Source organism: Globicephala melas, chromosome 18 (assembly GCF_963455315.2).
Source record: "Globicephala melas chromosome 18, mGloMel1.2, whole genome shotgun sequence".
Classification (NCBI taxonomy): domain Eukaryota; kingdom Metazoa; phylum Chordata; class Mammalia; order Artiodactyla; family Delphinidae; genus Globicephala; species Globicephala melas.
Window position 1 is genome coordinate 24,858,629 of NC_083331.1, and position 12,886 is coordinate 24,871,514.

The window sequence follows — 12,886 nt, forward strand, 5'->3', positions numbered from 1 at the left end:
ATATATAAAGTCTTTTTTTCTTTTTCCTGTTTTCTGTTATTATTATTTTTTTTTTTTGGTTTTTTTTTTTTTTTTTTTTTTTTGCAGTACGTGGGCCTCTCACTGTTGTGGCCTCTCCCGTTGCGGAGCACAGGCTCCAGACGTGCAGGCCCAGCGGCCATGGCTCACGGGCCCAGCCGCTCCGCGGCATGTGGGATCTTCCCGGACCGGGGCACGAACCTGCGTCCCCTGCATCGGCAGGCGGACTCTCAACCACTGCGCCACCAGGGAAGCCCTCTGTTATTTTTTTACTTGAAGTATAGTCGATTTTTACAATATTGTATTAGTTTCAGGTGTACAACATAGTGATTCAATACCTTTACAGATTATATTCCCTTTAAAGTTATTACAAAATAATGGCTGTATTTCCCTGTACTGTACAATATACCCTTCTCATCTGAAATACCTCATTTAGACATCAGAATCTAAAGAGCTATCTAAGCAATTACCATCATGACCCAGGAATAGTTTCTGGAGTGTGCTAAATCTAAAATGTTTTTCATCCTTTTCCTGATTAACCTTTCCCCCTTTAACATGTTCCTCAGTTCTATCTTTTTTATCAGTTTTATTGTGATATAATCGACACGTCATCTCTATTCTAATTTGATTTGTGGAGGCTCCAGTTTATCTCTGATCCCTGTTATTTTTCAGGACTTGTAGTAGAATGCCAACAAGAACGATCACAGATAAAAAATAAAGAAATAGCTTTGCGTGTGTTGAGAGCTAGACTCTACCAGCAGATTATTGAGAAAGACAAGTGTCAACAACAGAGTGTGAGAAAACTGCAGGTAAGATTTATTGAGTGAAATAACTTAATGCCTCTGTACAGAAAGCCATCATTTTATGCAGAAAATGGAGTAAATATTCTTAATAGAATGGAAATATCTTAGAGCACAGGAAAACATGCTCATTTGTAAATAGTAATAATTTAAGACTGACTGGTTATGGCTAAAGTTGGACATGCCAGTTTGGAAATAAGTAGAGGAGATATGTGTAAACTAAAAATTGTTTCCCAGTTGTTTCCCTCCAGTTTTAGATCATAATTGTCTTTAAAAGAAATTAGTGTAAAAGACAATTCTCTGGAAATTAAGAGATTTTTCAGATTTTTAATTTAAAAACCTATGCTTTTATTATTGTATAACTATTTTTTTTCCTACATTAAAAAAAAATTATTTTTTTGGTTGCACCAGGTCTTAGTTGCGGCAGGCAGGCTCCTTAGTTGCGGCAGGCAGGCTCCTTAGTTGTGGCATGCATGTGGGATCTAGTTCCCTGACCAGGGATCAAACCCAGGCCTCCTGCATTGGGAGCGTGGAGTCTTATCCACTGCGCCACCAGGGAAGTCCCTGTTATTGTATAACTTTATGTGGGATCAAAAATATATGGCACTGCAAAAAACTGGTAATACTGCTGCTTCTGATACAGTCTGGGAACCAGGAGTAGAAGAGAGATTAATTTTTTGCTATATACCCTTTTGTACTTTTTGAATTTTGTACTATATACATTTGTATTATTATTTATACAAATATATAAATAGATAAGTTTTAAGCAAAATGAATAAATGTCATTGTCTTAAGTAAACAAAGGGTTGTATGATTTTAAACTCTAAAAAGGTAAACTTTTTCTTTGAGAGAAATTGGAAGAGACAGTGGAACCCAGAAATAACTGTGCTTTTGTGTTATTTGCAGGTAGTTATACTACGGTAAATTTGGAAGATTTTTGCGGCCTGTTAGGAAAATTAATTGTATAAAACTAAACATTAATTATTCTTTTCACCTAGATGTCCTAGTCCTTCACACTTTTGCCCTTCTTGTTTCCCTTACCCACATTCTAACTTGCAAGTAGTAAAAGTGACAGGATAAATAATGTATTAAGCCTCTATCTGTGGTAATCGCAGCCTGTGGCACAGCATCAGTATACACGTTTGCAGACAGGAATGCTCATTTACAAAGCATTACTTCTTGGCAGCTAAGTGATAACATACACACTGTCAGCTCTGCCACATTTGATTTAATAAAAGACATCGGGTTTTACTTGCCGTTTGACATTTTGGCATCAGATGTTTCACACAGTAATTTTCAAAGTAAGTATTCAAGATCGGCCTTATGTAGATTGTGGGCATGTGTGTCGTCTTTAGTGGTCTGGTTTGAAAGGGCAGAAATGACCTCCGTGTCTCTCAATTAACTTGTCCATCTGTGTGAAATTTTTTAGTAGATATTTCTGACACTTAGGAGTTTTTCTTCAGCTAATATATACAGTAGCTTTTATATGGAAGGCATTATGCCAGGTTCTCAACCCTCGTTCCACTTACCACCTAGAGAGCTTTGTAGATGTCTAGGCCCCATCCCCAGAGATTCTGATATAATTGATCTGGGTGGGATCCTAGGCATAACTGTGGTGCCTTGGGATAGTAGTTTCCAAACCTGGCTGGTTGCAGAATGGATGGCCTGGGGACTGTTTTAAAAATACATAATCCATGATTCAGTATATCTTAGGTTAGGTTTTGGAATCTTTCATTTAAAAACATTCCCCTGGTGATCAGCCATACTTAGGACTTCAGTTTCATATTGTTTGCTTTAGAAAGTAAGTTATAGCAATCTTTTTCTTTTATCTTAAAAAGTGAAAGTGAGATACCTGTAACTTATATAATATTGTAGCAACTATGCTTCGATGAAAATAAATAATAAAATAAATTTTAAAATAAAAAGTGAAATAGATAACTAATAAGAACCTGCTGTATAAAAATAAATAAAATTCAAAAAAAGGTAAAAAAATAATAAAAAATAAAATAAAAACTGAAAGTGAGTGAGAGAGGGTGTTGTGTGCATTGTATGTGGGGGGAGGGAGGGCAGATGAGCAGACTAAGAATACAAATAACCATAGGAAAAGGCAAACTGGTGTGCGGTGAAGAAGATTCCAAGTGCATGGGGTTTTGAAGGAGGAAGATAACATATTTCACATTGGGACCAGGAAAGACAGAGATGGTAGGAGAGTGTTAAGGAAGGGCACCCCTTGAGATGAGGTTTAAGCAGAGTTAACAGACTTGCACATAATTATGATATGGTATAATAAGTGGCATTATAGAGGTTCATATAATTTTCAGAAATAATGTTGAGAAAGTTGGCCATATTGTGAAGTACCTTGAATACTGAGTTGAGTTGTGTCTGCCTAGTAGACAGGAAGGAGCCAAAGAAGGAAATGTATCAGAAAGCTGGGCTTTAGGAAAGCTAAGCAGGGCACCACAATGTAAGCAGAGAAATGGAAGATTAATCAGGAGATTTTTACAGGAGTGTAATGGAAGTCATGAGCCCTTGAATGATAGACAGTAGAAATGGAAAGGGCAGGATAGAATAAAAGACCCTTGAAACCACTGGAATTGGGCAGTTAGAGAACAGGATGAGCTGAAGTTCCTTTCACGGTCTATATCACAGCCTGGCAGATAGTAAGCTACCATGAAATGTTTGTTAAAGTGTAGGATGTCAGGTTTCCTACTTAGATCAAAGGGAACATCATTGTAGGGTCATTTATAGAAACCAGCAGGAAGAACTGACTGAGGTAGAAAGATAATTTGGTTTTAAATATTTGGAGTTTGAGGTACCAAAGAGATGTTAATTCTTATAACTGAGCTTTACAGACCTGTAGTCTTAATAAGTTCTGCCCATTCTTATTCCTTGTCACTTTGTGTATATGGATTTAGAAAAGATTTAAACTGTTAAAATAGAAAAGTCATTTACAAGCACTGTTTCTGTTGTAATAAAAGTAATTATAAAGTTAAAATATGAATTGCTTTTTGTTATGACACAGGTGGGAACAAGAGCCCAGTCAGAGAGAATTCGGACATATAATTTCACCCAGGATAGAGTCACTGACCACAGGATAGCATATGAAGTTCGTAATATTAAGGTAATACGAATGAGTATGCTTTATGTGCCTTTGATTTTCAAAGAAAGTATAGTCGAATTCTAGAGAGTAATCTCTGAAATATCACCACGTAATTTAAAAGCATTGAGATAGATTATATTAGTACCCCAAATTTGTGAACATTTTTATTAGTTTGCTAGTAAGAAATATGGTCTTTATGCCAGTATGAAACAGCTATCTTTTAAATTCCAAATTCTTTGTTATGTAATCACAATGTTTTAATGTATTTTCAGTACATGTCTATCAGTTTTCTATTACCGACTACCAAATTACTGCAAATTTAGTGGCTTAAAGTAATGCCTATTTATTGTCTCACAGTTACTGTAGGTCAGAAAGCCAGGCACGACAGAGCTGAGTTCTCTGCTCTGGGTCTCCCAAAGCTGAAAGGGGCTGGCCAGGCTGCATGCTTTCCCAGAGCTTGGAGTCCTCTTCCAAGCTCAGGTGGTTGTCGGCAGTATTCCATTTCCTTGAGTTGTAGGAGTGAAGCCTCCATTTTCTTGCTGGTCGTCAGCTGGGTGCTGCTCTCAGCTCCCAAAGACTGACCACAGTTGCTTGCTGTCTAGTCCCCTTCGTGTGCCCTGTCCCATTGCATCTCTTACAGGAATGGCCTTTTTAAGGGCTCACCTGTTTAGGTCAGGCCTACCTGGATACTATTCCTTTTGATTAACTCAGAGTCAACTAATTAGCCATCTAATCACTGGAGTGATAGTCCAGCATATTCACAGCTCTGCCTGCACTTAAGGGAGGGAATTTTGCCAGGTGTGTACACCAGGGGCCATCTTAGAATTCTGCCTACCACAATGTGTGTCATTCTATTCAGGTGTTACAATGATTCTATTGTGGGGGAAAAGACCCTGTCAGTTTGGTTTGAACATTCACCTAACTAAATCCCATGTCGTTGGGATCACTGACAGTCATACATTAATGATGAAGCACAGAAAAATTATTTTTCCTTCCATTGAAGGGGAAAGTGAACTGGTTCCCATAAAGACTGTGTGGATAAGGCGGAAGGTAGAAGGTTTTGATCCTTGTCCTTGGTGCTGTGTGATACCTCGGGCTTCTTTCACTTGATTCTGTCTCATTCTGTACACAAAAGTAAAGTCCTAGTTTTACAGAGGAAATGTCAGTGTTTTTAACATACTTAGAAATTTCTGTGTATCTTATGCCACTTCCTCTGTCTTTGCAGCAATTTAAAGCTGTCTTGCCTAAGAACATCATAGCCTTGTTGAAAAAGAAAATATTTAGTAGCTTCCCTTTCCTCAGGAAACACACAGTAATAACCAAACATGTTTGGCCATACTGTTCTAATTACACCATAGTCTTTCAGTTGTTTTTCTCGTAGTGGTGATGGTTTTCCATGAGACAGCCACATTCTCATGACCAGTAATACTTTTCAGAAGAGCACATAGGTGCTCAGCATAGTATTCAGTCATGAAACAGAGGCAGATTAACTGGCTTTTATAGTTATAAAATATCTGACGTTGGCCTAAATACTAACACGTTATTACTAACTAAACTAGCATGCCAGACTCAGAAAGAGTAAGGACAGTCATATCGGTATGCTGTACAAATCACTGATCAACTTATTGGAAAGAAAGAAAGTGCTCCATATTAGTGAAGGGAAAAAGTTTGAAAATGGTATAAAAAAATGTTGCAGTGAAACGTTAAAATCTGTATGCAGGACAGGAAAGAGACTAGTCAGACTGAATAATTTAGGAACTGAAGAGTTGCAGATGAGGCAGGAAAAGTGTTGAAGGCCTTAACTCCAGGGCAGCCACCACAGGACAGAATGGAAGGAGTGGAGAGGAAAGAAAGTGGGTGCCTGTGGGACTCTGCTCAGCTCTCCTCCCTTATTCTAGAACCTGGCCTTCTCCCTACTCTGTCAGTTTGGTTTGAACATTCACCTAACTAAATCCCATGTCGTCGGGATCACTGACAGTAATACGTTAATGACGTATTACATATTAATAACGTAATACCTGGCCTTCTCCCTACTGCGTCCACATAGTTCCTGACAGAGCTATGTTCCTACATGATCATGATTTTGACCCAAGACTGTAATTGATTTGTTGTGGGGGGGGAAATCCAAACAAGCCCCAGTCAATGAGTTTCTCCCCAGGATTTTTAAACTAGAGACAAAGATGCTCATTCTCTTGGTGGATGAAGCTGAAATATGTAAAGCTTACAAGAGGTTAGAAGCCACATTTCCAGCCATGGGGAGAAAGCAGTCTTCAGTGAGAGAAGAATGAAGCTGATATATTGAAAGGAGCAAAAATGGGAGAACTGGATGCAAAGAATCCTGATGATATAAATCCCCACGTTCATTTATTTCTGAGGCCCAGCTTCATTCCCAGGGTGGTGGCAGCAGCCCTGTACATTCCTGCCCTTGGGTTCTCTGAGGTCACTCAGTATGCTTATTATGAATTCCCTTGTAGCTAATTTTACTTGTATTTGTGTTTATGTAGATAATAAGCACAGACTACCATGTAATATATTGTTTTGTATTTTTATTCTGTTTCCCAAAGTTCTTGTGCAGATTCCTTAGCATCAGCCTATCTCCCGCCCTGTATTCCAGTTACACTGGAAATTTACCCTTGTCCTGGGCTTTCAATGTATTTTGTTGCCATACCTTTCTTCATATTCATTCTTTTGACTGAAATGCTCTGTTTGTCTCTGTTTGGAGAAATACTATTCTCTTTTTAAGACCTAATTCAAATTTTTCTTCCTTTATTTTTTAATTTCTTGCACTGTATTAAGCTTATGTATTACCTAGGTGTCCCAGTAGATTGTGAGCTTCTGAAAGCTGGGAGCTACAGCTCCTTCATATATTTTTTAAAATTTTTGGCTGCATTGGGTCTTCATTGCTGTGCGTGGGCTTTCTCTAGCTGTGGCAAGCGGGGGCTACTCTTCATTGCTGTGCATGGGCTTCTCTTTGGAGTGGCTTCTTTTGTTGCAGAGCACAGGCCCTAGACACGCGGGCTTCAGTAGTTGTAGCATGCAGGCTCAGTAGTTGTGGCTCGTGGGCTCTAGAGCGCTGGCTCAGTAGTTGTGGTGCACGGGCTTAGTTGCTCTGCGGCATGTGGGATCTTCCTGGACCAGGGATAGAACCCGTATCCCCTGCATTGGCAGGTGGATTCTTAACCACTGCGCCACCAGGGAAACCCCAGCTCCTTCATCTTTGATCTTTGTATCACTAGCACTCTGGTTAATCCAACTGAGCTCTAAATGTGATGTGATTACCAATAAGAGTAATAATCCTTTTAACATAACTTCCAGATGGTGAAGTCACATTGGCAATATCATAATAATTTGAGCTTACAGGCACACTAATTTTAAAAGCAATTTTCATATTATGTTCAAAGTGGTATAAATCTTAATTTTAAAATTTCATCATAGTGCTCTTGCTTTCTGTTTAATTTTAAAGTTTAATCGACATCTTACTATATGCTGGTGTTTTGTGGAATACAAAGATAGTAAGGCATATCTTTTCCCCTACAGTTTAATTTGAAAGAGAAATGTGTACACTTAACCTGAAATTTAACTTCAAGACCATTCAAGAAAGACTAAATATAAGATTAGTTCATGCCTACATCTAAACTTCAAATGTTCTATGTTCCAGATGCCAACATTAAAATATTTCTGTTAAGCCAATGTCTGGATTTTTAGCATTTCCAAAATAGGAGGCCGTGCTAATTCACTAATCCCAACAACTCTATTACACAGAACCTTTATAACACAAGAAAGGTACTTGAAGTCATTATTTTACTCGTTTCTCAGAGAGAAGCCTCAGGGAAGACTGCAGGGAAGTCTTAACTGAAACAGTTTCCACCCAATGGAATTATTTGGAGGTTAACATGAGAGAGGTTTTTTCCTCAATTTTTTATTTTGAAATGTTAAGCACGCATGTTTAAAGACTAGTCCATATATATATATACCCTATACCTAGATGCAACAGTTGTGAACATTTTGTTATGTTTGCCTTCTCTTTCTCCTCCACTTCCCTTTTCTCTCTATAGATACACCTGTGTTGCTACTGAAACATTGGAAAGCAAGTTGCAAACCTCAAGACACTTGTCCCCGAAATATTTCAGTATAAATATTTTTCAATTACACAGGACTTGTAGATATTAAAACCGCTGTATTTCTAATTTAAGAAAAAACAGAACTATTATAAACCACTTACGGATTAAATAATTTGAATTTGGATGGTTGGCTAATTTAAAAATGCTAATTTAAACAATTTAAGTAAGAGTTTAATTCCATTTACTCTTTTGGATTCACGCTTTACATAAAAAGGCAAAATTAACTAGGGATCCTCCCAAGTTAGCAACTGTGTTCATTATATTGTAGATTAGCAATCTTTTGTTGCTATTAAATAATAACTTTAAAGAAATGAAATAAATATATGCTTAATTCTTTGTTTTGTTTCTCCTTTATTTCTAGTAATCAGGTTTTCATAGTAACTCTCTTTCACCAGGAATTTTTATGTGGGGAGAAGTGCCTGGATCAGCTAATTCAGAGATTGCTTCAATCAGCGGATGAAGAAACCATTAATGAATTTTTGGATGAAAATCTTAAATCAGCAAAATAAATACTGATTTATAATTTATTATTATATAAATGAAATGGACCTATGTCAAGAAGCAGACCGAGGTAGGGAAATCTTTATGAAAGTTGATAAAGAGCAGCTAAAAATACATGGTACTCACAAAAATATTTTTTAATGAATCTAGTCACATTTCTTGACCTAAGTTTATTTTAGGTTTCCTGTAAAGTACAATCCAGCTCTTCAAGTAGAAACAAAGCATGCATTGTTGAAAAGAGAAATAAAGTATTGAGAATTGACTGTGTGATGTAGGACAGATCACTTGTTCTCTTTATATGCCTTTTCTTTTAACCATCTATAAATTAATTTAGACACATTTCACATCTGTTACTTCAGGACTTTGCCCGTGGTAAAATTTAGTGATATAAATTTAGAAACTTGTTTGTAAACTCCGATTTAAAGACAAAGTACTATTAATCATGTTAAAGTTAGGACTTAAACTGCTACTTTTATTTTTGATTTTTTTTTTTTTTTTTTTTTGCGGTACGCAGGCCTCTCACTGTTGCGGCCTCTCCCGTTGCGGAGCACAGGCTCCGGACACGCAGGCTCAGCGGCCATGGCTTACGGGCCCAGCCGCTCCGTGGCATGTGGGATCTTCCCAGACCGGGGCATGAACCCGTGTCCCCTGCATCGGCAGGTGGACTCTCAACCACTGCACCACCAGGGAAGCCCTAACCTGCTACTTTTAAATAAAAAAGTAAATAAAAGTTGTGAAGAATATGAGTTGCTAACTGTGAGCATCTATCTCTAGGATATAGATGGTAGAGCTCTTGGAGAGCTGAGTGAACTCTGTAGTGTACAAACTACAAGTCAATATTTAAAGCAGACTCTCTGCTTGGCTTCTATTTTCTAATTGTTCTTTGACTTAACAAGCATCAACAGATGTGGTGTAATATGAGTAATTCACTGAGGTCGTTTTTGTGCCGTGATATATAAAACCTAGTCCTTACCTTACAGAACTTCCAGCTGAGCAGGGAGCCAAAATATAAGTCCCCAACTCTAATTCAAAGTGGCATGTTGTATTTAGTAATTTTTCTCGGGAAGTTTCTTGAGTGAAAAAGAGAGCGGTTGTTATTTTAGATAGTTCCTCAAGAGAGGAACTGTATGCCAGGAAAGGCTAATTAAAATAGAGTTTTGTTGTTTTTTTGTTTTTTTGTTTTTTTCGGTATGCAAGCCTCTCACTGTTGTGGCTTCTCCCGTTGCGGAGCACAGGCTTGGGACGCGCAGGCTCTGCGGCCATGGCTCACGGGCCCAGCCGCTCTGCAGCACGTGGGATCTTCCCGGACTGGGGCATGAACCCACGTCCCCTGCATCGGCAGGCGGACTCTCAACCACTGTGCCACCAGGGAAGCCCTAAAATAGAGTTTTAAGACCAATTGAATGATTTGGAGGTAAAGATGAGAGAAATTTTTTCCCAAATTTTTATTTTGAAAATTTTCAAGCACACAGAAAAGTTTTAAAAATAATTTTTAAGAAACAGTTCAATGAATATTTTATCATCTAGATTCAACCATTGTTAATATTTTGCCACATTAGCTTTTTTTGTTTCTCTGTACACACACACACACACACACACACACACACACACACACACACAGAGTGGTTGCTGGACTATTTAAAAGTTAGTTGCAGATCTTATAACACTACTGAATGTTTCATCACATCCTAGGAAAAAGGACATTCTCATACAAAATTATAACTCCATTATCACACCGATTGTATATCAATAATAATTATATAATATGATCTAATAGCTATTACATATCAGAATTTCTTCAGTTATCCCCAAAATATCTTTTTTTTAGCTGTTTTTGTTTGTTTTGTCCAATCCAGGATCCAACCAAGACTTACACATTACATTTGCCAGTATCTCTTTAGTTTTTGGATTAATCCCCCAAGTTTTTTTCCGTATGACATTGACCTTTTGAAGAGTCCCACAAGGTTGTTTTGTAGAATAGTCTACATTCTAAATTTGCCTGGCTTGCCCTTAATGTACTATAAAGTAAAATTATGTCTAAAGATTAATTAAATTCACATTAAACACATTTGGTAAGACTACTTCACAGGTGATGTTGTGATACTGTATCATATCAGGAAGTTCCACTATTAGTGATACTAAGTTTGAAAACTGTCAAATCTCTCCATTGTAATGGTACATGCTCTCCTTAATAATCAGTATGTAATCTGTGGGGTAGTACTTTAGCATCATATAAACATTTGATTTCTCATTGTGCAAGACAGCTTCTGAAATGACCCCAGTGACCCTGTTCCTGGCATTTCATGCACTTGTATAATCTCCCCTTGAATGTGGACCGGATTTATTGACTCTTTACTAACAAGTAGAATACAATAGAAGTGGTGGGATTGTCACTTTTGATATTAGGTTGTAAAAAGACTTGCTTCTGGCTCTGTCTCTTTTTTTTTAATATAAATTTATTTATTTATTTATTTTTGGCTGCGTTGGGTCTTTGTTGCTGTGTGCGGGCTTTCTCTAGTTGCGGCGAGCAGGGGCTACTCTTCTTTGCAGTGTGTGGGCTTCTCATTGTGGTGGCTTCTCTTGTTGCCGAGGCTTCAGTAGTTGTGGCACGTGGGCTCAGTAGTTGTGCCTCGTGGGCTCTAGAGCGCAGGCTCAGTAGTTGTGGCGCACGGGCTTAGTTGCTCTGCGGCATGTGGGATCTTCCTGGGCCAGGGCTCGAACCCATGTCCCCTACATTGGCAGGCAGATTCTCAACCACTGCGCCACCAGGGAAGTCCCTTAGCTGGAATTCTTTTTTTTTTTTTTCAATTTTTATTGCAGTACAGTTGATTCACACTGTTGTGTTAGTTTCAGGTGTACAGCAAAGTGAATCAGTTATACATATCCATATATCCACTCTTTTTTTTTTTAGATTCCTTTCCCATATAGGCCATTACAGAGTATTGAGTAGAGTTCAGCTGGCATTATTTAAAGAAAGCTTTCCTTTGTCTTCCCTCTCACTTTCTCTGAGTTGAGAGATAATTTAATCCTATTTGAATCAATATCATGATTCATGATTTCCCTAGGGGTAGGCATTCCCTCCCCCCGGCCCCCCCAATAATTGATGTCTTTGGAGAATCTGCTTTAATTTGAAAGAATGTTGAATAGGGAGTTTGAGTGTTAAAGTTAGAAACACAGAAACTGATTTTTGTTTTCAGGCATTTTATGTAACAGAAACGTTTATCCAAGGAAATGTAAATATTAAAACATTGTGTGAAACAAGGCAAAATGAAGATAGTCTAACTTAACGTATTTCCCAAACCTCTGTATTTATACAGATCATTTGGGAAACTTGCCGTAATACAGATTCTGATTTAGTAGGTCTGGAGCCTGTGATTCTGCATTTCCAGCAAGCTCCCAGGTGACGATGGATGATGATGAGCCGCAAACACCACTTGGAGTAGCAAGCATCTAGGACATCTGTTATTTAATTAATGAGTACTTTCTGTTGTTACACACTTTATTTTTGTACAGTGAGATTCAGTTAAACTCATAATCTTGCTTTATTCAGACAGACCTTTAGTCTCCTAAACTACAAAGATAAACTTGACATTTTTAACTTTAGTAGAAAAATATGAGGAATGAATATATAAGCCAAAGATAAATCAGGGTTCTTGTAAAAAATCTGGAAAGCCAAAGTTTATTGCCTCATATGCACAACACCTTTGGAATATTAAGGAGTAACAAACTTTATTTAAAAAATAAACCTTAGAGAGATTTTAAAATTGAATTTGAAATTGAGTCAAGGGACCTCGGATCACAAACTACTACAGTCAACTAAAAATTAAAAGAAAATATTTCTAAAATCATAGACTCTAGTATTGGGGGCAACAGTGATTAGGAAGACATGTGTTGGCAGGGGTGGAGCTTTTGGGATGCTGGTAATGTTCTATATCTGGACCTGAGTGGTAGTTACAAGGGTGTATTCATTTTGTGATAACTGCATTTACAATTGAGTTAACTGAGTTTTGTATGCAACTGACAATTGCATACACCCTTGTAACTGCCGGCCCATTCAAGAAGAGAACATTTCCACTGCCTCTGAAAGTTTCCTTGTGCTCCTTTCCAGTCAATCCAGTCATCTGCCAACTCCCCCTCCCCCAACAGTGGCAACCTCTATTACGATTTTTATTCACCATAGCTTATTTTACTGTTCTGGAACTTCACATCAATGGTCATACGGTATGTACTCCTGTATATCTGGCTTCTTTGTTCAAAAGTTTTGATACTCATTTACAATATTGCAGGTATCAAGGGTTGTTTTGCTTTTATTTCTAAGTAGTATCACACTGTATGAATATACCACA

At 37.8% G+C, this 12,886-nt stretch overlaps 1 protein-coding gene across 7 annotated transcripts in view; it reads left to right on the top strand.

Annotated features, from left to right (window-relative positions):
- MTRF1 (mitochondrial translation release factor 1) overlaps positions 1-10,136 on the top strand; it is a 70,544-nt gene extending 60,408 nt beyond the window's left edge. For 5 of the 7 annotated variants that reach the window (XM_060287732.1, XM_060287736.1, XM_060287737.1 and 2 more), the window contains 3 exons: positions 691-827; positions 3,841-3,939; positions 8,435-8,802. In XM_060287732.1, the coding sequence (XP_060143715.1) occupies positions 691-827; positions 3,841-3,939; positions 8,435-8,548 (350 nt within the window). In that variant the 3' untranslated portion in view covers positions 8,549-8,802. The other 2 variants (XR_009559704.2, XM_060287735.2) reach the window with 2 other exon arrangements.
- The last annotated feature ends 2,750 nt before the right edge of the window (positions 10,137-12,886 follow it).